The sequence below is a fragment of the Manis pentadactyla genome, chromosome 13 (assembly GCF_030020395.1).
Source record: "Manis pentadactyla isolate mManPen7 chromosome 13, mManPen7.hap1, whole genome shotgun sequence".
NCBI lineage: Eukaryota > Metazoa > Chordata > Mammalia > Pholidota > Manidae > Manis > Manis pentadactyla.
Window position 1 is genome coordinate 58,872,742 of NC_080031.1, and position 26,343 is coordinate 58,899,084.

At 44.3% G+C, this 26,343-nt stretch overlaps 1 protein-coding gene across 1 annotated transcript in view; it reads left to right on the plus strand.

The window, feature by feature from the left end:
- RNF130 (ring finger protein 130) overlaps positions 1-26,084 on the plus strand; it is a 128,057-nt gene extending 101,973 nt beyond the window's left edge. The window contains exon 8 of the mRNA XM_036892614.2: positions 19,396-26,084. Within this exon, the coding sequence (XP_036748509.2) occupies positions 19,396-19,505 (110 nt within the window). The 3' untranslated portion in view covers positions 19,506-26,084. The remainder of the gene's footprint in view (positions 1-19,395) is intronic.
- Positions 26,085-26,343: the final 259 nt, after the last annotated feature.

Sequence of the window (26,343 nt, forward strand, 5' to 3'; positions counted from 1 at the left end):
AGTGGTTATAAATTCCTTCAGCCATCATTTATGTGGGAATGTTTAATCTTTCCTTCCAATTTGAATGATAATCTTTCTGGTAGAGGATTCTTGGTTGAAGGTCTTTCTGTTTCAGTACATTAAATATTTCATGCCACTCCCTTCTAGCCTGTAAGGTTTCTGCTGAGAAGTCTGCTGAAAGCCTGATGAGGTTTCCCTTATAAGCAATCATTTTTCTCTCTGTGGCCGCTTTCAAAGTAAGCTCTGTCATTTTAGTTATTCTAGGTTCTGGTGTTGTCTTCTGGTGTTCCTTTTGTTAGGGGCTCTCTGCATTTCCATGACCTGAGTGAGGAAGTTTTCAACAGTTAGTTTCCTCAAAGAGAGTTTCTACCCCTTTGTCTCTCTCTTCTTCTTGTACTCCTATTGTGCAAATATTGTTTCATTTGGATTGATCACACAGCTCTCTTATCCTTCTTTCATTCCTAGAAATTCTTTTTTCTCTCTGTTCCCCAGGTTTGTTGTCTTCCTGTTCTCCAATTTCCATCTCATTGATTGTCTCCTCTCCTTGCATAATCTATTATTCATTCCCTCCATTGCGTAGTTCATTTTGGTTACTATATTCTTGAGCTCTGAGTGGCTCTTTGTTAGTTCTTCTATCTCTTTGTTGAAGTCCTCCCTGATATCTGCAATACTTTAATGCAGCTCAAAGAGTTTACTTATAACTGTTGATTTGAAATCTTTATCAAGAAGATTGGTGATCTCCATTTCATTTAGCCCTCTTTCTGGTGACTTATCCTGGAGTTTTGTTTGGAACATATTCCCCTGCCTCATTTTCTCGGGGCTTCTGTGTTTTTCCCTTGTTTTAGATGGATCTGCTATGCTTCTTGGTCTAGACCGTAATGGCTTTCTGAAGAAGGCATCCTGTGGTTCCCAGAAGCTCAGACACCTTCCTCTTCGGTGCCTGGTTCTCCTTTGTGGTACAGCCCCAGTTGCTGCTGCTGGGCAATGATAAGGGCCCACTTTCTGTCTGCAGGCAGTGATCTTAGTCTTCTGCAGCTGGCGATTTGCCTCAGCCAATGAGAGCAGTGGGGCTGCCCTTTCCCTGCTCTGCAGCAGTTGTGGAGCTGCAGGGTTAATGGGGTGGGCAGGGCAGTTGCAGGCTCTGGGGCAGGGTGGGGTGGGTGTAGTGAGTCCCTCATGGCTGGGTGTGCTGAAGCAGCCTCTTCCTGACTCCCCCTGGTGGCGGTGAGGTGTAGCACTTGACTTGGCCTCCCAGGGGGTGGAAGGAGCACTCAGAGCTGGGCTGAAATGGAGCTGAGAAAGCTGGTAGAGCCTCCGTCTGCCCACGAGGCAGCAAAGTGGTGCCGCTGGTGGTACACAGGGCAGCACCTCGGGGTTGAGCTGCTAGTGAGGGGGATGGAGTATCTGGGCTCCTGAGAGTGCCCAACCTGTTGGGCCAAGAGTGGGCTTGGGGAATGTCCTCTACCTGCCCTTTTCCTGCAGAGAGAACTCTGTCCAGCCCTTGTCCTTCTGGTTCCCCTCCCACTGCTGGTAAATATTTCAAACTGCTGCCTCTGTGTTGGGTCTCAGTGGGACCAGCAGAGTGTGCCTGTCCTCCACAAATGGCTGGAGTCGCAGCTCCCAAAGGCTCCAACTCTCCCTGGGGTCCAGCCCCACTAATCACCAGAACCCAGTGCATGCAGACTCGTGCTCCCAGAGCATATCTCCAGGGCCAGGTGTGCAGAGTTCCCGGGCACCTATCCCATCCCAGCTCCGTTCCTCTTCCACCTGTGAGCTGGGCTGGGGGAAGGGCTGTGGTCCATATGGATTGTGGCTCTCTACCCTTCTCTGGGTGGGCTTCTGTTCTTCTCCAGGTGTGGGTGGTCTGCCCTGCAGTCTTCAGGCCGTTTTCAGGGTCAGCTGTATTTGCTGTAGTTGCTTGATGTGGGGTGGGGGGGGTTCTGCCTTGCCTTCCTACTCCCCATCTTTTTCTCCCCCATCCTTCTTTTTCTCTTAAAGTGGAAGATAAGGTTATTGATTTCAGATCTTTCTTCTTTTTTAGTATAACCATTTACAGCTATAAATTTCTAAGTACAGTTTTTCCCATCCATAAGTTTTGGTTTGTTGTGGTTTTTATATCTTAGAGTATTTTCTAGTTTTTCCATATTTCTCTTTTGATCAATTAATTATTTAGCTGTATGCTGTTTGATCCCACATATTGGTGAATTTCCCAATTTTCATTCTGTGAAATTTATAACTTTATTCCACTATGACTGGAAAACAAACTTTGCGTGATTTCAATCATTTTAAATTTATTGAGGCTTGTTTTATGACCTGCACATGGTCTGTCCTAGAGAATGTTCCATGTGCACTTGAGAAGACTATACATTCTGGTAGATGCTGTGTAGGTATCTGTCAGGTCTAGTTGGTTGATAGTGTTGTTCTCTTCTTCTCTTCCCTTGCTTGCCTTCTATCCATTATTGATGTGGTGTATTGAGGACTCCAACGATTATAATTGAACTGTTTCTCCCTTCAATTCTGTCAGCTTTTGCCTCACATACTTTGGGCTTTTTCTGTTAGGCACATAAAAAGTTAATGGAATTTTTAAAAATAGCAGTTATTCATTATCTGTTGAGATTCACTGGTTGCATGACCCCCCTGCTGTTTCCAGCCCACCAGATGCTACAGAGCTCAGCTGAGTGTGTGTGACCGTATTTTTCCTGAGTGGGCTCTGTTACATGGACATCTTCCTCAATACCTACAAAATGTTCTTTTCTCCTAGCAGTGTTTTCATAAGTTAGTAATATGGCTCCTCCTCACCTAGCTGTGCTCCAGCAGAAATTCCCTTTCTGTTCCTCCCCGTTTGCAGTGAATTGTTGCCCTCCTTTGTCAGCAGGCAGCAGAGGGGGAGCTGTCGAGGGCAATGTTACTGTCTCTCTGAATGTTCTTTCACCCTTCTCACATATTTCATGTCCTAGCAGAGAGTGAGGCTTTTTTTTTAAGAGTAGGTGCTGTTCAGAGCCAAATACAGAATTTTTACAAGAGCTAAGAAAGGAACTGAGTGAGCTAATAGGATGGGGCTTTCCCCCAATCTTAGGGAACATTTGTCATTGGCCAGGGAAATTTGAACCTGATGTTTAGTAGCTCTGAGTTTTAATTGACATTAAATTTTTATGCTTCAATTACTCATGGTCTCAGTAACCATGAAAGTGGCGTGTTGTGTATGCATAGGCATGTGTACACATCACAGTGGGTCATGTACATGTAGGCGTGTATGCACGTGCTCCCTCAAGTGGGGTTTTGTTCCTTAGACCCAGAGTTAGAATCAACACAGTTACTTATTTCTTCATAGTCATGATGCTATCAACTAAGAAGTCAGCTTTATGAATATAAGCAATGTATGAAGTTGAATAATTTATTGTTTACTATTTTAAAACTTGGAAAATGACCAGAAATTAGTCTGGAACAGATGTGATTATTTAAGTTTTAAACCCTTGTTGGACAAAGTTTTGAAATCCATGAGGCATAGGTTGTTTGTTTTTTTACACACACACACACACACACGGTTTTTTATGGGTATTTTATTTCAAGGAAGCTTCAGGGTTTACAATAGACCAATGTGGGTAAGAATATAGTTAATTGTCCAAAGAGCCTCCACTGGAAAGCAGCTCACCTGATCCCACCTGGCGGCCTCAGGCAGCTGAACACTGACGCCTGAGGGAATGAACACTAGTTTCTCTTCAGCCAGCTAGGTTGTAACTGTAGACGTCTTAGGTAGTTGAGAAAAGATCCTGAAGGTGTTCCTTCTTATCTGCCAAATTATTTGATCATGTTAAATTCCTTATCAAGACAGTTTAAGAATGAACTTAATGGCAACAAATAGAACAAAGAATCCAACTGAAATAGAAACTGCCACGCTAGATCTCTGCTGTGAAGCTTGACAGGAGAAAGCTTACTGGCCAGCGGTTCCAGATCCTGAAGGATGAGGCAGACACTGTGCTCGGTGGCTTACATGCATTATCGCTTTAATCTTGGCATCCCAATGAGAGGAAGTGTAGTTACTTTCCTCCTTTACAAATGAAGAAACTGTGGCTTAGAGAAGGTCAAATAACTTGGCCAAGATCACTCATCTATCAAGCAGTGAAGTCAGAAATGAGACTGAGGCAACCCAGGGGCAGCATTCCTAACGGCTGGCCATGCTCCTGCCCTGAGACCATTGGGCCAGCATCTGCTAAGGTGCTGCCCTTTAGTTCTTGCCCTTTAGGAATTCAGGGTCTTGGGAAAAACAAAATCAACAGGGAGAACTATGAGGGCTGAGCTGGTGCATGCACAGCTCCACACACACACTTGAAGTTAGTGAATCATCACAATAATAATAGCACAGAGTGCTTACTCTGGGGTAGGTACTACCCTAAGCATTTTACATACCTATACTCATTTAATCTTTGTAACAACCTTATTATTAACTCCCATTTTATAAATGAGGAAGTAGGTCTAGAGAATCTAGTAACTGGCCAGGGCTAAGTTCTAACCCCGACTCTGTTTTGCCTCTTAGAGAAGCCCACCAAGGGGAAGGGAGGGTTATGAGCATCCTGACCAGTGGACGCATGTGTACAAAACATGATGGCAGGAGAGGCTGCGAAGTGTGATGGGCTTGGAATGTAGGGCACAACAGGGTTTGTGAGAGGCGTCCCAGATGCTCCTCACAGAGCATGGCCTTCCCAGCAGGCAGCCACAAGGAGGCTGGCAGATTTGGGAAGGTGTGAATTAGGTGCAGACTGGCTCCTGAAATGGAGATAATGGGGTCACTAAAGAAAGCAGGTAGAGGTGCTGGTTTAGCACATTACAGCTTAGAAGGACAAGAAATAGGATTAAAGCAGTGGAGTAGGTGACAGGAGGAAGATTCTAGAAACCCAGAGTAAGGTGACCTCTAGGAAGAATTTGCTCCCACAGGAGAGCATCAGCACCAGGAGCTGCAGCGGTGCATGTATGCCAGCTGGGCACACAGCTCGCAGATGTGCTTTCCTTACCAAGGAGTCAAAAAAGCAGGTGGCAGTAATAGGAGAGGGCAGCAGCTGAGCCACGTCCAGCCTGAGGATAAGGAAGGGCAAGGCAGACCAGGGGATGGAAAGATGCCCAGGATGGGTGTGCAGAATCAGGCCAACAGCCTGGCCAGCCTGAAGAAGCTTCCAGAAACTGGGAGGGCATCTAGTAATCTGGAAAGCACACCTAGTTCCTTCACTCTTGGCGCCTTTACCTTAAAGGTTTTCATCCAAGTGCCTTTTGAAGAAAATGTCAGCTAGTCTGGCCCACCCCAAGGGAAAGGGGTTTTTCTCCCCTGGGGGTTGAGGAAGCTGGGGCAACACTGCCCACTGCCTCAGGGTGGCACCTCTTCCTGCTCAGGATGCCCCTAGAGCTGGGGGCACAGAGGCAGCTGCAGGGCTGGGCCAGAGGGGATCTCCCCCCACCCCAGGCTTCCTTTTTCTTCACACACATACTGCAAGCCCACACCACACAGGACTGAAACGTCCTCCACGCATGGACAGTGAAGAAGCATTCCGACTTCAAAGGCATAAATGACTTATTTCTGTTCAGACCCAGACAAGTGAGCCCTTGGCTTTTCATCATGGCTGTAGTAGAGGGAAGTTGTATCCCAGGGAGTAGGGCTAGTTTATCAAGCAAACCACACAGAACAGCCCAGACTACATGTGAAAGCCCCTCGCATCCCAGTGAGAGGCCAACACAGGTCTGGCATGGGGCCTTAAGTTCCCTGTGGGAAGTCAGGCACAGGTGCCCCACCTGTCATGACAGCACGGGCGCTGCTGGTGCAACAGGCAGGACTGGCGCCTTGTAAGTGGCATTTATCGTTGCGTGGGTGCTCCCTGAAACTCACGCTCCCACTCCCAACTGGGCCTGGGGCTGGAGTCCTATGTGGGTGGGAGCATACACGATATTTGTATTGTCCAGGAACAAGTAAAAGTACTAATTTATATTAAATTTTTATAGATCAAGACTACATAGTGATCAGGGTAACAACTAAAAAAATAGTCAAATAGTTTCTAGGCTAGCATAGCCACTAAAAGTAATCAAATAATATATAATAAACTTACAGAGGAAAATGGAATAATAAAATCAACCAGAAGTTAAATAGTAAAGATCACAAATGAATTCAGTGGAAAACAAATACACAATAGAATAAAAAACAACCAAACAGAAAGATGGTTCAAGATGGCAACGTGAATAGGGAGGCGGAAATCTCCTCCCAAAGCCATATATATTTTTGAAAATACAAAAAATACAACTATTCCTCAAAGAGAGACCAGAAGATACAGTACAACAGTGAAGCTACATCTACATCTGCGAGAACTCAGCATCCCATAAAGGGTAATATACAAAGCCGTGACCTGACAGGATCCAAGCACTCCCACCACCCCAGCTCACCAGAGGGAGGAAAAGAATCAGAGTGGGGAGGGAGTGGAAGCACAGGACTGCTAAATAACCAGCACTAGTAATCTGCACCGGGAGCACAGACACACATTGCATGGTGTGCTGGATATTAGAGAAATGGAAAAGTAAAATTCGAGATGAAAACTGCAAGCAGGTCCCCATAGCCAGCTCCCCTGTGACAACAGAAAGCAGGCACTTTTTAAAAGTCTTAAAGGGACAAGGGTTTAACAGCTGGACAAAATCGTCCCAGCACACTCAGCCCAGCATGCTGGGAATCTTAAGTAACTTCACATGCCCTAATCCCCTGGGTGGCAATGCAGCTCCAAAGCCCCTCACAGTGATAAGCAGCCTGCCATTCATTCCCCCCCACCGGTGCTACAAGCAAACTGGCTGATCTGCCAAAGCTGTGGAGCCCCCAGGGAGCAGCCCCACCCACAGCAACCACACAGAGTCTTCCCCCAGCACGCAGCTAACCAGGCCAGACCCAGAGGCTGCCACTGGTGCACAGCTGCCTGTCACAGACAGAGGAAGCTGGAGCAAGGTCCAGAAGGCACGAAGGGGTGCCGTTCTCACAGGAGAACACACCCGGCACATCTGCAACCTCCCACAGTGCCCTAGGCTATCCTGAGGGCCACCCAACACATGGCAGCTCAGAAGATTATCCCAGAGACTGCTCCCGGTGTGCAGGTAACCAGAACAGACAGCAGAGAAGGGCAGGCAACCAGCAAACAGGAAGGGACTTTGTTCTCCCAGCTGACACATGCGCCACCTGCTGGTGATCACTTCTATCTCCATGAAAAGGCAGGAAAACCTGGTCCAGTCAAAAATCACTGAGACAACCCCAGAGAGAGGGCCTGGCAAGGTAGATATAACCAATCTTCCTGAAAAATAATTCAAAATAAAGGTCATAACCATGCTGATAGACCTGCAGAGAAAGATGCATGAGCTAAGGGATAAAGTCTGGAGGGAGATAACAGAAATGAAACAATCGATAGAAGGTCTTAAGAGCAGACTGGATGAGGTGCAAGAGACTGTTTAAAGGAATAGAAATCAGAGAAAAGGAATACAGAGAAGCTGAGGCAGAGAGAGATAAAAGGATCTCTAGGAATGAAAGAATATTAAGAGAACTGTGTGACCAATCCAAATGGAACAATATTTGCATTATAGGGGTACCAGAAGAAGAAGAGAGAGAAAAAGGGATAGAAAGTGTATTTGAAAAAATGATTGCTGAAAACTTCCACAAGTTGGGGAAGAAAATAGTCTCTCAGACCATGGAAGCCCACAGATCTCCCAACAAAAGGAACCCAAGGAGGACAACACCAAGACATATAATAATTAAAATGACAAAGATCAAAGACAAGGACAGGGTGTTAAAGGCAGCCAGAGAGAGAGAAGAGATCAGCTACAAAGGAAAACCCATCAGGCTATCATCAGACTTCTCAACAGAAACCTTACAGGCCAGAAGAGAATGACATGAAATATTTAATGCAATGAAACAGAAGGGCTTTGAACCAAAAATACTGTATCCAGCATGATTATCATTTAAATTTGAAGGGGTGATTAAACAATTTCCAGACAAGCAAAAGTTGTGCACAAAAGCAGTCAAAGGAGACACAAAAGAGTACCTAATAAAACACTTAACATATAAAGAATGGAAGAGGAAGAATAAGAAGGGAGAGAAATAAAGAATCATCAGACCACGTTTATAATAGCAAAATAAGAGAGTTAAAGTTTTAGATGGTTAGATAGTAAAGAAGCTACCCTTGAACCTTTGGTAACCACAAATCCAAAGCCTGCAATGGCAATAAGTACATATCTATCAATAATCACCCTAAATGTAAATGTACTGCATGCACCAATGAAAAGACACAGAGTAATAGAATGGATAAAAAAGCAAGACCCATCTATAAGCTGCTTACAAGAGACTCACCTCAAACCCAAAGACATACACAGACTAAAAGTGAAGGGATGGAAAAAGATATGTCATGCAAACAATAGGGAGAAAAAAGCAGGTGTTGCAGTACTTGTATCAGACAAAATAGACGTCAAAACAAAGAAAGTAACAAGAGATAAAGAAGGACATTACATAATGATAAAGGGCTCAGTCCAACAATAGGATATAACCATTATAAATATATATACACCCAATACAGGAGTACCGACATATGTGAAACAAATATGAACAGAATTAAAGGAGGAAATAGAATGCAATGCATTCATTTTAGGAGACTTCAACACACCACTCACCCCAAAGGACAGATCAACCAGACAGAAAATAAGGACACAGAGGCACTGAACAACACACTAGAACAGATGTACCTAACAGACATCTACAGAACTCTACACCCAAAAGCAGTAAGATACACATTCTTCTCAAGTGCCCATGTAACATATTCCAGAATAGACCACATACTAGGCCACAAAAAGATCCTCAGTAAATTCAAAAAGATTGAAATTCTACCAACCAACTTCTCAGATCACAAAGGTATAAAACAAGAAATAAATTGTACAAAGCAAACAAAAAGACTCAGAAACAAGTGGAGGCTTAACAACATACTTCAAAATAATCAATGGATCAACGACCAAATTAAAACAGAGATCAAGCAATATATGGAAACAAATGACAACAACAGCACAATGCCCCAACTTCTGTGGGATGCAGGGAAGGCAGTTCTAAGAGGAAAGTATATAGCAATCCAGGCCTATTTAAAGAAGGAAGAAAAATCCCAAATGAATAGTCTAAAGTCACATTTATTGAAACTGGAAAAAAAGAACAAATGAAGTCCAAAGTCAGCAGAAGGAGGGACATAAAGATCAGAGAAGAAATAAATAAAATTTAGAAGAACAAAACAATAGAAAAATCAATGAAACCAAGAGCTGGTTCTTTGAGAAAATAAACAAAACAGATAAACCCCTAGCCAGACTTATTAGGAGAAAAAGAAAATCTACACACATAAACAGAATCAGAGCTGAGAAAGGAAAAAGTCATGACAGACCCCACAGAAATACAAAGAATTATTAGAGAATACTATGAAAATCTATGTGCTAACAAGCTGTATAACCTAGAAGAATGGACAACTTTCTAGGAAAATACAACCTTCCAAGACTGACCAAGGAAGAAACAGAAAATCTAAACAGACCAATTACCAGCAACGAAATTGAATCAGTAATCAAAAAACTACCCAAGAATAGAATTCAGCTGGATTCACTGCTGAATTTTATCAGACATATAGAAAAAACATAATACCCATTCTCCTTACTTAAAGTTTTCCAAAAAATAGAAGAGGAGGGAATACTTCCAAACTCATTCATGAAGCCAGCATCACTCTAATACCAAAACCAGGCAAACACCCCACAAAAAAAGAAATTACAGACCAATATCCCTAAAGAATATAAATGCAAAAATACTCAACAAAATATTAGCAAACCAAATTCAAAAATACATCAAGAGGATCATACACCATGACCAAGTGGGATTCATCCCAGGGATGCAAGGATGGTACAACATTCGAAAATCCATCAACATCATCCACCAAATCAACAAAAAGAGGAACAAAAACTACATGATCATCTCAATAGATGCTGAAAAAGCATTTGACAAAATTCAACATCCATTCATGATAAAAACTCTCAACAAAATGGGTATAGAGGGCAAGTACCTCAACATAATACAGGCCATATATGACAAACCCACAGCCAACATCATACTTAACAGCGAGAAACTGAAAGCTTTTCACCTAAGATCGGGAACAAGACAGGGATGCCCACTCTCCCCACTGTTATTCAACATAGTACTGGAGGTCCTAGCAATGGCAATCAGACAAAACAAAGAAATACAAGGCATCCAGATTGGTAAAGAAGTCAAACTGTCACTATTTGCAGATTACATGATATTGTACATAAAAACCCTAAAGACTCCATTCCAAAACTACTAAAACTAATATCTGAATTCAGCAAAGCTGCAGGATGCAAAATTAATACACAGAAATCTGTTGCTTTCCTATACACTAATGATGAACTAGCAGAAAGAGAAATCAGAAAAACAATTCCATTCACAATTGCATCAAAAAGAATAAAATACCTAGGAATAAACCTTACCAAGAGAGTGAAAGACCTATACCCTGAAATTAAAGAAGACACTAATAAATGGAAACTCATCCCATTCTCTTGGCTAGGAAGAATTAATATTGTCAAAATGGCCATCCTGCCTAAAGCAATCTACAGATTCAATGCAATCCCTATCAAAATACCAACAGCATTCTTCAACGAACTGGAACAAATATTTCTAAAATTCATATGGAACCACAAAAGACCCCAAATAGCCGAAGCAATCCTGAGAAGGAAGAATAAAGCAGGGGGAATCTCGCTTCCCAACTTCAAGCTCTACTACAAAGCCACAGTAATCAAGACAATTTGGTACAGGCACAAGAACAGACCCACAGACCAGTGGAACAGAATAGAGAGCCTAGATATTAACTCAAACATATACGAACGATCAATTAATATACAATAAAGGAGCCATAGATAATACAATGGGGAAATGACAGTCTCTTCAGCAGCTGGTGTTGGCAAAACTGGACAGCTACATGTAAGAATGAAACTGGATCATTGTCTAACCCCATACACAAAAGTAAATTCGAAATGGATCACAGACCTGAATGTAAGTCATGAAACCATAAAACTCTTAGAAAAAAACATAGACAACAACCTCTTGGACATAAACATGAGCAACTTCTTCATGAACATATCTCCCCAGGCAAGGGAAACAAAAGCAAAAATGAACAAGTGGGACTATATCAAACTAAAAAGCTTCTGTACAGCAAAGGACACCATCAATAGAACAAAAAGGCATCCTACAGTATGGGAGAACATATTCATAAATGACATATCCAGTAAAGAGTTGACATCCAAAATATATAAAGAGCTCAGTCACCTCAACAAACAAAAAGCAAATAATCCAATTAAAAAATGGGCACAGGATCTGAGCAGTCACTTCTCCAAAGAAGAAATTCAGATGGCCAACAGGCCCATGAAAAGATGCTCCACATCACTAATCATCAGAGAAATGCAAATTAAAACCACAATGAGATATCACCTCACACCAGTAAGGATTGCCACCATCCAAAAGACAAACAACAACAAATGTTGGCAAGGATGTGGAGAAAGGCAAACCCTCCTACACTGCTTGTGGGAATGTAAATTAGTTCACCCATGGTGGGAAGCAGTATGGAGGTTCCTCAAAAAACTCAAAATAGAAATACCATTTGACCCAGGAATTCCACTCCTAGGAATTTATCCTAAGAATTCAGCAGCCCAGTTCGAAAAAGACATATATGCACCCCTATGTTTATCGCAGCACTATTTACAATAGCCAAGAAATGGAAGCAACCTAAGTGTCTATCAGTAGATGAATGGATAAAGAAGATGTGGTACATATACACAATGGAATATTATTCAGCCATAAGAAGAAAACAAATCCTACCATTTGCAACAACATGGATGGAGCCAGAGGGTATTATGTTCAGTGCAATAAGCCAGGCAGAAAAAGACAAGTATCGAATGATTTCACTCATCTGTGGAGTATAAGAACAAAGGAAAAACTGAAGGAACAAAAAACAGCAGCAGACTCACAGAACCCAAGAATGGACTAACAGTTACCAAAGGGAAAGGGACTGGGGAGGATGGGTGGGAAGGGAGGGATAAGGGGGAAAAAGGGGCATTACTATTAGCATACATAGTGTGTCTGGGGGGCATGGGGAAGGTTGTACAGCACAGAGAAGACAAGTAGTGATTCTATAGCATCTTACTACGCTGATGGACAGTGACTGTAATGGGGTATTTGGTGAGGACTTGATAATGTGGGGAGTCTAGTAACCATAAAGTTGTTCATGTAATTGTAGATTAATGATACCAAAATAAAATTTAAAAAAAAACCAAACACAATGTTATTTCTTTAAAAAAAAAATCTAATTAAATTAACAAACCTCTGCTGATCAAGAAAAAAGACCTTTATGACCGATTCCAGGGATGAAAAAGAGAGGCATAGCTGTAGAGCCTGCCTACATTAAAATAAATAATTTCATAAAAATAGAAAGGAGAATAGTGACTTCCAGGGGCTGGTGTGAGAAGGGAAGGGAAAGTTGTTTAATGGGTACAGTTTCAGATTTGCAAGACTAAAATGTTCTGGAGATATGTTTCACAACAATGTGAACATACTTAACACAACCAAACTGTACATTTAAAAATGGCAAATTTAAGATGGCAAATTCCATGTTACATGCTTTTTACTACAATAAAAATAAATTATAAAGATATTATTACCACTGTTAGTGAATTCTGAAATTTAAATGAAATGGGAAAATTGCTTGCAAAATACAAAGTACCAAAATTGACACAAGTTGGAAATCTTGGAATTACACATCTAGGCATTAAATTAAATCCATAGCTTAAAATCTTCCCTCAAAGAAAACCTTTAGGCCTAGGTGGTCTCTCTGGCAAATTCTTCCTCACATTTAGAAAGAAATAACTCTGATCTTATGTAAATTTGTCTAGAAAGTAGAAAAAGAGAACTGTCTAAGTCCTTTGATAAGACAGGCATAGCATGCATACCAATCATGACAGGGGTATTACAAGAAAGGAAAATTACAGGTTAATTTATCTTATGAATATAGATACAAATATTCTTAATAAAATGTTACCTGAATGAGTCTGACAATATGTAAATAGCAAAAAATCACAACCAAGTTGGATTTACTCAAAAATGCAAGGTTGCAAACCAGTGTCTTTCAACACATTAACAAAATTAAAGTGGAAATTCCTGTTTTTATTTTAATAGATACAAAAAAAGCATTTGCTCAAATTCAGTACACATTCCTGATTCTAAAAGACAAGGATGTTTAGCAAACTAGGAAAAAAAGAGCATTCCGTTAACCTAATAATGGGTATTTTAAAAACGATAGGAAACATCATACGTAATGGTTGAATATTTTATAGTTTCTCTAAGATTGGAAATCAGGATACTTGCTGTGAGTACCTCTTTCAACATTGTATTGGCAGTCTTGCCATTAGGAGAAGTCAAGAAAAAGAAATAAATGATGTAAGGGTTATAAAGGAAGAAATGAAACTCACTATTTATGGACAACATAGCGGTATATGCAGAAAACCCCCAAAATTCCACAAATCGTCTCTTAAAATGAGTACGTAAATATAGCAGGGTCAAGTGTGTCTCTATCCACCAACAATAAGCCATTAAAAATGGTATTTTTCAAAAAGATATCATTTATAAAAGCATCCAATAAACATCAAATACTGAGGAGTAAATCTAAAAGAAGATGCTTCTACACAGAGAACTATTAAGCATCATGGAGAGAAATTAAAGATGACCTAAATAAATGTATGTACCAGGTGGATAGGCTATAAGACTCAATATGGTGAAAGTATGAATTCTCCCCAAGCAGATCTATAGCTTCCATGCAATCTCCATGTGATCCCAGTAGGGTGTGTGTGTGTGTGTGTGTGTGTGTGTGTGTGTGTGTGTGTGTGTGTGTGTGTGTGTGTGTGTGTGTGTGTGTGTGAGTGAGAGAGAGAGACAGAGACAGAGACAGAGAGACAGAGATTTCACAAGCTGATTGTAAAACAAATAGAAATTAAAAGGGCTAAGAATAAAAAGACAATTTTGAAAACTGATAGAGTGAAAGGACTTACAAAACTGGATATTAAGACTTTCTATAAAGGTGCTATAATTGAGACTGAGTTATGATGCAAGGATGGACAAACAGCTTCATCAGACAGAATATGGTCCCAAACAACCACCCATTTGTGGCAACTTGCAGCATGACAAAAGGAGCGCTGTGGGGAAGTTGGAAGAGGGTCGTCCTTCCGATGAATGGTGCTGGGTCAACTGCATATCTATAAGGAAAATGTGAATCTTGATTCCTACTTCAAGCACACTCAAAAAACAAATTGGAATGGAGCATAGACCTAAACATAAAAGGTAAAGGAAGGAAGTTTCTAAAAGAAAATAAAATATCTTCAAAACCATGGGATAGGCAAAGATTTCTTAAACAGGACTCAAAAACACTAATGTGGAATAAAAGATAGGTGAACTGGTCCACACTAAAATGAAGAAAATCTGTTCATTGGAATATAACTGTTTTGGAAGAAGAGACCTGCAATATTTATAATTGACAAAGGATTCATATTCAGAATAAAGAAGAAAAACTTTATATGAATAGAAAGAAGATACAGAATCTTTATATAAAATAAGGAAGGAAGACTGAAACCTGATAGAAAAGTGAGCAAAAGAAACACATGGGCACCTGCACAACAAAGGAAATCATGAATGAACAGGAAGCCTACCAAAGGGAAGGAAATATTTGCCAATCATATACCTGATAAGGTGCTACTATCCAAAATACATGAAGAACTCATGCAACTCAACGGTTAAAAAACAAATAATCCCATTTTAAAATTGGTAGAGGACCTGAATAGACATTTGGAAAAAGGAGAGATACAGATGGCCAACAGGCACATGGAAAGATGCTCCATGTCGCTAATCATCAGGAAAATGCAAATCAAAGCCACAGTGAGATATCACCTCACACCAGTCAGAATGGCTTCTACCAAAAAGATAAGAGATAACAAGGGTTGGTGAGGATGTGGAGAAAAGGTATCCTTGATGCACACTGGTGGGAATGCAAATTGGTGCAGCCACTGTGGAAGAGTATGGAGCTTCCCAAAAAATTAAAAGTAGAAATGCCATATGATTCAGCAATTCTACTTCTGGGTATTTATCTGAAAAAAAAATGAAAACACCAACTCAGAAAGATATGTGCAGCCCCACATTCATTGCAGCATTACTTACAATAGCCAAGATATGGAAACAACCTAAGAGTCCATTGATGGATGAATGGATAAGGGAAATGCAGTTTGTATGTGTGTGCCTATATACACACTAGAATATTATTCATCCATAAAAAAGAATGAAATTTTGCCATTTGCAACAAGATGGAGGGCCTTGAAGGCATTATGCTAAGAGAAATAAGCCAGGCAGAGAAAGACAAATACCATATGATGTCACTGATATGTGGAATCTAAAAAATAAAAAACATTCTTAAACCAAGCTCATAGATATAGACAACAGACTAGTGGTTACTAGAGGTGAGAAGTTGGGGGGTCAGATGAAATGCATGAAGGGCTCAAAAGGTATAAACTTCCAGTCATAACACAATAAGTCCTGGGGATGTAAGGTACAGCGTGGTGACTACAGTTAACAATACAGTTAACAAGTATTGCATATTTGAAAGTTGCTAAGAGAGTAGATCTGAAAAGTTCTCATCACTAGAAAAAAGTTTTTGTAACTGGTGATGGATATTAACTAGACTTATCATGGTGACCATTTCTCAATATATATAAATATTGAGTCATGATGTACACTTGATATAAATAATAAATAACCTAATAAAATGTTTTAAAAATAGCAGGCATTTCAAGATGAACAGGATGTACAAATAGCCTAAAAACATGAAAAAGCGCTCATGCTGTTTAGCTATCAGTGGAATGTAAATTAAAACCACAATGACATACACCCACCAGAAGTGCAAAAACAAAAAAATACAGAAAATATCAAGTACTGGTACTTAATATAGATAGATATCAAAGCTGAATATATACACAGCCTGAGACGCAGCAGTTCCACCCCCTAGGCATAACCCGTGAGAATCACACGCACTGTTCCTACCAGCAATACTCACAGTGGCTCCAGCAGGAAGACAGCACAGGGACCCAGCAGCAGAAGATCAGATCTATCAAATGGGAGGTGGGCATACAACGGAAGATCGTACCGCAGTGAAGAGAGCCATGCATGGCTACACTCAGTGGCATGGAGGAATTCAGACACAAGGGAATATATACTGTTTCCATTTATGTAAAATTAAAACCATAAGAACCCAGCCCGTGGTGTGAGAAACCTGGACTGTGGTTTCCTTTGGGGGAGAAGGAAGCATGGAGTGACTGGGGTCAGTAGGGGACTTGGGGTGCTGGTAGGGCCTAGTTCCTGACCCAGTGTTGACTTCACCAGTGTGTTCCCTCTCGGCAGAAATTCATTGAGCTGGGTACTCAGGATTTGTGCACATTTCTGTGTATAGGTTTTACATCAATTAAGAGTTTACTTAACATTGTATAGCCAATAACAAAAATAATAATTACCCGTTGGTCATTAAATAGGGTGTGTTTCTAGGTGTTGAAAAATATGAGGTGGTTCCTGGCCAGTCAGCATCATGCCCTTCTCTGAAACTCGGCTGCGTGTGTATTCCTCTCTATATTGTATTTCTCTCAAGTCAGCTGGTTAGCAGCCAGGTACATGCCTGGTAAATTCTCACCCATTTTTTATTGCCAAAGATTTGGTGTCAGCTGATCAGTACAAAAACACAACCGTTAGGTTGTTTCCTCTGTGGACAGCTTCTCTCTTCCTGCAGGACAGGGAACCCCCTCATCTGTGCTGCTTTTTGGGGGTGTTTGTTTAAATCTTTAATGCTTGAGCCCCACTGAGTTATGCAGACTCCTCTGGGGGCTGTGACTCAGCTGTCAGAGATCAACATCCATGTCTCACTTGTGACCACTCTCGGGCTGCTTTGTGCAGATAGCAAAGGGTCTCTGAACTCATGCTAGTTTTTTAAATGCAGAAGGTTTTTAATATAGGCAAGTTAAACAGGAGGATACCAGTGGTCCTTCCACTCACACCAGTGTGTGAAATGCTTTCACTTAATGCCCGTCTGTACTCTTTGCACCAGCCTCCCTCTCCTCTCTACCCTGTTGCACCATTTAGAAAACAAGAAAAAAGTCGCAGAACTTAAAATGCCTGATTTCAGGATGTATGAAGCTGTAGTGATCACCACAGTGTGGTATTAATGCAAAGAAATGGATTGCCTGAACAGAGTGGTGCCTAAAAAAGCTCATACATACACAGACAGCAGTTTGAGCCAAGGTGCCAAGGCAGTCCAATGGGAAAAGAATCTTTTAAACAAATGATGCTGGGACAATTGGATATCCACGTGCAAAAAAAAGTGAACTTGACCTTTGTTTCCCACCCTATAAAAAATGTATTTGAAGTGGATCATCTCAACATAAGAGCCAAACAAAACTTCTGGGTAAACACATGGGAGAAAATCAGTGACCTTGGGTTTGGCAATGATTTCTTTATTCGGACACAAAAAGCACAACCTATATAAAAGGAAAAAGCAGTAAATTGGATTTTATCCCAATTTAAAACTTTGCTCTTCAAAGGACATTGTTATGAAAATAAAAAGCCAGGCCACAGACTGGGAGAAAATACTTGCAAAACATCTGACAAAGGCCTTGTATCTAGAATGTGTGTGTGTGTCTCAAGCAAAGAGTAGTAGAGTAAAGCAAAGCCCAGCCTCGAGAAGGGAACACAGTCATGCTCCAGAGGTGAGCAGCTTACCATATATTTTTTAACAGCTCTTACAACCCAATAAATACTCTACAAAAACTCAATAAATAAGCAAATAAAAAACTCCAAGAAAACCTGTACAACTCAGTTATAGGCAAGCAACTCAATTTTTTTAAATAGGCAAAAGATTTCAACAAAATGCTTCGCAAAAAGAATATACCAGGGGTTAATAAGCACATAAAAAGATGCCCAATATCAGGTCAATGCCACAGTGAGATACTCCTGCACTCCCACCAGAATGGCCAAAAGGTACATTACTGAGCGTCTCAGTGTTGGTGAGGATGAGAGAATCTGGAACGCTCACACGCTGCGGGTGGGGTGTTCGATCATACACCCAACTCAGGAAAGTAAGCACCTACTCAGTCTAAGAGTCACCCCAAGAGAAATGAAGCAGGGATGCTCATAGCAGCTTTATTTGTAAGAGCCAGTGAATCACTATCTGCTTCCACTCAGGTAAAATTCTGCAAAGATGCGATCCAATCTGTTTACCTGGGGTAGGGTAGGGCATAAACGAGGGGAAGAAAAATACCAGAGGCACCAGGAAACTGTTCTGGGGGATGGTAATGTTCAGTAGCTTCAATCTGGTCATGGTTTCATGGGTGTGTACCTATGTCAAGACTCAGATGTATGCTTTAAATACATGCATTTCACTGTATTTCAGTTATACTTTGATAAAGCTATAAAAACCACAGTTGTTCAGAAAAGGGAACATAAGTACGGCTCAGCTCTGAGTAGCACAGATAGTCAAATAATTAAACACATTGAATTTTTTTTATCAAAATGTAATTAGATTGGGGCAATGGAAAGTGTGTGTGGCTGTGGCAGAGGGAGGGTGGGGGAAGTGCTCACCTTCCAGAGTGGGAGTCTGGTAGGTAAAGTCTAAGCCTGAAGAAATTAGGAAGGATCAACATAGGCATAGTATTTAGAGACATGGAGGTAAATCCTACGAGAATCAGCTCAACGTGGCTGTGTCCGGGAGATTCACTGGTCTTCACACGGGTGGAATTCTTGACCTAAACCACGTGAAAGTCAGACTTGAATGCAAACCATAGCTCTTTAATGCATTTGTAGAGCCTCAAAGGCACAAGGCCCAGTCCGTCCAGCTGATGAGTGGCCCTGTGCTCAGCCCCAGCCCCAGGCTCAACTCAGAACAGGCGCTCAGGTGGGATCCGCCCCAGGATTGCGTCCCTTGCTGGGGGAAGAGGAAGAATTACCAGACAGCCAGGAAACTCCACACTTTAAGCACACACACCAGGCAGCTTTTGCCTTGGGAGCTCCAGGGCTAATACCTTGAGCACCCCCCGCACTGGAATTCACCTGTGTAACGTGCCCTTAAATGGAGGAATGCCTGAACTCCTTTCATTTCTGATATACACCCAAAATGGAGATATTTGAGAAAATGTGATGCTTTGGAGATAATCCGCGAGCTCTCCTCCAGGCCGTGTTAGGGGGCAGAGTCCTGATGACCTAGTAAATCCATTTCTCTTGTTCCTTTCCAGGTGGTCACTTCTTTCATCGAAACTCTTTGTCCCCACGGAGCCTGGTTTATGAAAGTGAATTCTCGACCATCGAACCTTCTCTGGATATGTATGATGAAAACAAAACCTGACTTTTTAAATGGGCAGTTGGGGGCCACCTCTGCTGGGGTTTGGTTTATGATCCCCTTCCTTATTTTGTGTTCCTCTGTCGGCATCCATGTGGGGAGAAGAATGGCAGGTTTTCCGGGCACAGGTAGCACGCGGGGTTAAGTTGCAAAGTTCCCCCAAGGGGAGGCTTTGAAGACAGCATCATTGCCCAGTGACCTCGTGGCACCGGAAACCTGCCCAAGGCTGGCCCCTGGCCATGGGCCCCGACACACCTGGCTGTTTGCAGAGACGGGGCTGGGCCCAGGGGTTAATGTCGCATTGCAAATGTGTTTCTGAGTAACCTCATGCTATTCTGTGCCGGGTGACTGGGGGCTTAAATACACTTTGTGCCCCCCACTTACAGTGCACACACACTGAAGCACGCAGACACGGCTCTTCCTGACACAGAGCTGAGTCGCCACTCCGTGGCCTGTCCACATTTTCCTTCTCTCTCGCTCTTCCTGTGACAGGGCCTGTCCCTGAAGTTTCCTGAGAGGAAGCCTTGCCCTTTGTTCCCTCCTCTGAGACTGACCGCCCAGAGCCCCGTGGTGAGGGCTGCGAGCTGTGCAGGGCGGGCAGGCATCTGTGTTGCCATTTCCAGCCTCCATCCCTAGAGCATGACATAAGATGACACAAGCTTATGTGATCCCTGAGATGCCTAAGGCCCTGCCTCTGAGGCCTGTGGGTTTGTCGGCTGGGCATCTGCTGAGGTGTGTGGGGAGGTGGCGCCCGGGCACAGTGATCTTGGGGTGATGGCCAGTGGGTGTCAGAACCAGACAGTTTTCAGCACTTTCTTGAGAACATCAGAACACCTCCTTGCTAGTAGAAACCAGATGATCAGCCCTCTTTCATCTTCACCGGTCCAGCCGCTCACCTCCCACCAGCCGCAACATCTGCATGAGGAAGGCATGGAAACTTACAGAAAAAGGCACGGCGGCCAGCGTGATGAACATCAGGAACACACGGGCTCTTCCCACCAACTTGGGGTAACATCAGGTGATCATCATGAGAAATGTGTTTCTTAAGGGTAATCCCGATGTGAAGCCATGGTGAACAGACTTTTAAAGCAAACCCACACACCCTTTGCAAGGACACAGCACGTCCAGCCTGTTTCTCCTATCTACGCACGCAGCAGAGAGGTGGAAAGTGCATTCAGATCCTCGGGTCCTGTTATGAGAATGGAAACTGCAGCTTCCACATGCCTAGAGTTGGATCTGGCTGTGAACCACACAACCTGTGAATTCCCCGCCTGGCCTTTTTACTGACTGAAAAAGTTTGAGGTTGGACACTTGCCATATTTCTGTGTGCAGCTGGCTTCTCCTCTTCGATGCTGCCCCTGCTTGTGATATGTTGCTAAGATGCCTCAAGACGACGATGCAGTTGTGCCCAGAACAGCAGCCCTCAGAGTACCGGGGTGCTGACAGCCTTTAGAAACGGCAGCTCCCAGTAGCCAGCGGCATTTTGTTGATGATGGTTTGAGGCTGCAGCAGTCCAGATGTTTAAGGTCTTAGCAGTTTTTTCTTTTTACCTTTAACCAAGGGCTTTTGTTTGTTTTTTCCTTTTTATAGTCTTTGTACTATAAAAATATTTTTGATAACCAGTTTCAAGAGAGTACTGTTCAGAAAGACAGGTCTGCCCGCTGGCTTTGTGGAGATTGTGTCAGGATTGGAACTAAATTGGCTGAAGGTTCCAGGCATGCACCTGCATCTAGCTTTCCCTTGGCTCATCTGACAGAGAAGGTGGCTCAGTACTGCCGGGGTTTTCTGCACCACAGCCTTGTTTTCCTGAACCAGAACTCAGACCCTGACAGAGCATCTCCTGATTTGTGCAGTCTTGCACAAGCACATAACTTAACTTTCACTCAAGACCTTCCTTTACTAGAAAGATATGAAATGACGAGAAGTTCAAAATTCCAACCCCTAAAAATCCATCTATTAGTATTTGAATTCCTGGAAATCTAGGGCACACATTCACTGTCAAATAACCAAGCAGGCATTTCCTATAAGGGAATTCACTCAGAATAGTACTTCAGATCCCAGCTCCACAGCCTTTTTATAAAAATTGAGGCCACTTTCCTGCTCAGCTATGAAACGTCCCACTGTCAGGTGGGACAGTAACTTCTCCGTGAAAGTCATACACACGGGGAATCAGGGGGCTGGCATTATTTGTCCCCATAAGAGTCTCTCTGCTGACAGTGGTGCTGAGGGGTCTCCTCTGCCCAACCATCCCTGCGACCCTGGTGAGGGGCCGGGCTGCTGGCCATGTGAGCTTTGAGAGAACTCGCTTCTCTGCTCAGCACCCCTGCCTCTGAGAGGCTCGAGGTTCAGGGAGCAGAGTTCACTGGCCATGCAGGCATAATTGGGGGTGCAGAGAGATACTGCTCTGCGGCATGGTAGAGCCTCAGCCGTCACAAGGCCTACAGCCACAGTCGCTGGTAGCCAGGAAATGTATGATAGTGCCTAACCATTGGGGTTTTTGGTGGGGGCACCATTTGAAGAAGGAGCAGAGGGGAGAGCTGCTTACCCACACACCCTCTGTCCCTCCAGTGGCCTGCTCTGAGCCGGGCCTGGTTCCAGACTCTTCCCCCACACAGCCCCCACCCTATCCCCAGGGCAAGCTGGGTGCCAGGGCAGCATGCACCACGGGATGCACATGGAGTGGGGTCTGGAGCGCCCGGTACTATTCGCTGGGAGGGAGTCAGGTTGAACAGTTAAAATGGGAATGCTTACAATTTGGTGATTTTCCGCTCCCTAAGGGAAGACCTCCCCTGAGCCCTCTTTTCCTGTTAGGGAGAGAGGAGAGGTAGTCAGCCAGGAAGCAGCCACACCACCCACAGTAGGAAGGCCAGACCAGGCTTGGGGGCACCCAGGGGTGGTGCTAGTGTTCAGGGGCACGTGTCTGTCCAGTGCTACCTGTCTCTGCCCCCTCACGGGAACACAGGCTCCACCGCCAGGTGGTTAAAGCACCCCACAAAGTCTGGTGAGCCCCGCTTTTGAAGAAAGCCTCCATCTCCTGGCCCTTCTCAGACCTGGTTCAGAGGAACATCCACAAGGCACTTCCCTGACACCAGTGTGGACCTGGGGCTGAGCCTGCGCTTCAGCTGCCCTGATCAAACAACAGCCCAGCTTCCAAAAGATGCCGCTTCAGAGGGTTTAAACAAAATACGATTACTGATTTGACTAACTTGGTATTTCACATGGGCTTTATAAGTCTTTCTCATATTTTTATTACCCCTTCCATCCAGTTCTTTCCTTGATCTGTATGTTCAGTGAAGCTGGCATAACTGAAGAAAACTCAGTGTCACCTTACTGTTCACCTTTACTATGCAGGCAGGGGTTCTGCTACAGGGAAACAGGAGATGGTGTCAAACAGCAGGTCACCTTGACAAGCCTTGACTCATCACTGACATGAAACAGAAGTGCTGATTTCCAGGAAGTAGAACTTAGAAGGCAGTGGTAAGATTATAAGGCTGATTTGGCCACTAGGCCGTTATCCTTCTTTCACTGTATGCCAGACACACACACTCAGCATGAGGGTGATCGGAGTTATTACGATTTTGGCTGTCACAGAAAACTGGCTCTGTGGGATGTGAGACCAGATGGAATGAGGGTGTCGTGTAGAGAGCCTCCTGGTGCAGGTAGAGGGGCCTGTGCTTGCTGGGGACACACCACATGCAGTGAAGATGCGTCAGGAAGAGCGTGAGGCTGGCAGCCTGCAGAGGGCCCCGATCTGCCTGGAGAGTGCACTGGGTGGGGTGGGCTGGACTGGCACTGCAATGCCTGCCTGAGGGGCCAGGGCAGAGTGGGGGGCTCCACAGCTAGGCCTGGACCAGGCTCTGACGGAAAGTGGGAGTGCAGGGAGCCACCAGGCTGAGGGAAGCCTGAGGGCCCATCTCGGTGGGAGTGGGTGTTGGTGGGCCAGGGAGAGCCTGTGTGGGAACACCTAGACTCCAGGGATGGCAGGGCCTGTAGGGCAAGTCGGAGGTTCCTCTGATCTCGGGGAAACTGGTGAGGGAAGGGGACCAGGACATGGGCCCTCTGTGCATCAGCATTCCTGGGAATTCCGTGTGAGCCCGTCCCTGAGGTGCTCCAAACCTCCTCCCCACCGCCCCCTGCTTCCTCTCTCCCAAGCACACACACACACACACACACAGATGTGTACACAAGGATACGAGCGCGCACACACCCCAGAAGCCAGAGTGGGGCTGAAATTGCCCAGCAACAGGACACCAGATTGGGATAAAGCCCTGGGGATGCTGACATTTGAGGTGCCGACAGAGGGAGCTACTGACAGCATCAATTTAGAAAAACCACGGTCACTTGCCCTTTGGAGACAGGTTAACCCCAGTGTGCCAGAGGCAGCTGCCGGCCCTCAGCACTCCCGGAACACAGTTTGGAGTGACTGAACTCAGCATTGTAACTCCACACACAAGGGAACATTATCATGGGGTGATTGTTTACGACACCCACAGCTTAAAATAAGTGTCTACCAGGCAGGTGTTACCAGTGAGGGGCCCTTAGACCTGCCTGTTCTTTTGGCCTCGTTGGCAAGTCATCTCAGAGCCCACTGGGCAAAGGCTGAAATGCATGTGGAGTGTATGTGGTCACATAACACACGTGGGTGTGGTTAATATAGCAGGACTGGAAAATGCGTCATGTATTTTAAGGATCATAACAGCACAGAAAGTTCAGAAAGAAGGACACAGAGATCAGATGCCATGTTTGCTGCATGGAATTAGGCTTTTCCTACTGCCCTGCGCAGCGGGGAAAGCAAAGCATGCCGCAGCCCATGGGCCAAGGCCTGTGGCGGGAGGGCTGCTCCTGTGTCTCTGGGGCTCCCGGTCCCCAGGTCACCCCAGCCTCAGCCTGAGGTGGGGTCAGGAAACCCTTTGTGGCCATGGAGCTCCTCTGGAGTGTTGGTCGAGTCAGGAGGTTCGCTCTCTTTCTCAGGGGTGTCCTGAAGGATCCCAACAAAGTGAACCTTGAAGAAGAGAGGTCAGTGGGTCCCCAGCAGTCATGGGCTGAAAGCTGTCACCCGCCTTCTCCACATCCGCGTGCCACCAGGCTTCAGTGACAGGAGGGGAGGGGTGCTGTCTGTTTACACCCAAAACTGGATTTTCAGGGCCCACTGAGGCCCCATGCATTCCCCAGCCTGTGGTGTGGGACCTATCCAGGGTTCCCCTCCTGCAGTTCACTCTAGCTCAAGTCATTTTCTCTGTTTTTACTCTGACATGAGGAAGAAGGAAGATACTTTATGACAAATGAACAACCAAACCGCCTTGAACTTTATGCAGACTCGAGTCCTAAACTTTCAGAAGGATTCAGGGCAGCTGGACTCTGTCCAGGGCTTTCCCCATTCCTCCCATGACTTTTCCACATGCATTCATCACAAAAGACAGAGGTTGGAGGCGGCGCAGACAAGTTTGGCAGCCTGAAAGGAAAATGCAGAAACTGCGGACCTGGGAAAGCATTGCTGGTGGCCCTGAGGCAGCCGCAGGGCACTGTCAAAGCTACAATGTGCCCTCCTTCTGTGGAAAGGCCCAGAACAGGAGGATGTCATTAGCACCCTTTTCTCAGCTGCGGTGGACCCTTAATCCCTGGGACATAGCTCCCAGGTCCCAGTCCCTTTAATGCTGGGCCAGAATGGTTCATTGGCCAGTACCCAGCATCCGCTTAGATGGGCAAGTGTGAGGAAAGGGCGCTGGTCACCGCGCAAGCCGTGATCATTACCCTCTCTCTCCAGCTCTCTGTACAGCTAGCTGACAACTGTCAGGAGTTACAGATGACTGTTCTGAGCTATTTTTTACAAATTTAACCCAACACAAAGTGCATTCGAATTCGCTTTCAGAATTATCCTTCATCCACCTTTAAGCCCAAGTATATTTACGCTATGTGATATTAAAGGACTTTTGTAGTGACTGGGAGATACTGAGCTGAGATGTTTGTAAAAACAAAAAAGGAGGTAGGAGTAGGTAGACTGTAAAATGAGGCCATTTCTTTTGCTAAGCAGTTCCTAGGCAGACAGACTAACTGCCTACCGACTGCCAGCAGGCCACATGGACCAGGTCACAGGGTGTGGCTGGTGCCAGGGTCCCAGCCCCTTGGCTGAGTGCCCAGCCCAAGGTGATACATGCCATCCTGGAGAGAAATGGCAAGGGCGTCATGTCCATCAGACCCTGGGCTTGCTGACCTAGCTGGGGAGGGGCGCCCCTGGTCTGTGCCTGGAGCCAGAATCTGGTGTCTTAAGCTGAACATAGGAAGCAGGGACTCCTCCCGAATGGCCATGGCTCTAAGGAAACGTGACCTGTGTGATTACAGAAACCAGAAAAGACTCCTGGCTAGGAAGTGCTGTTCGGGGCATGGGAAACGCCATCTAAGTGTACAAGGGAAGGCATTGGGTTTGGACATATGTCACATATGTCACAATTGTCTTTGACTCTCAGTAGCTTTTGTACTCATATAAAATATTAAAATCACCCCTTTCACATTTGGGTCATTCAAAGAACCCCCTTTACCCTGGGTTCCTGCTAACTATGCACAACATCTCAGAGGATGGCATACAAACTATTTTTCTAACTACAGCACAGGTAATTTGGGGTGGGGAAAGCTTGGGATATACCTAAATGTAGCAGGTGGCTTATCTTCCCCCTTGAGGGATAAAGGGGAAACTATGCACTTGAATCTTAATTCACCATTGGCTAGCTTGTGGCGGAAAGAACACACATCAAATATCCAAGAAGCAAAACTGATCATTAGCTTAATTTGGGGGCTCACTGCTGGGGAGTCACCTTGTTGAGAACAGACACCTGCAAGCAGAATGTGA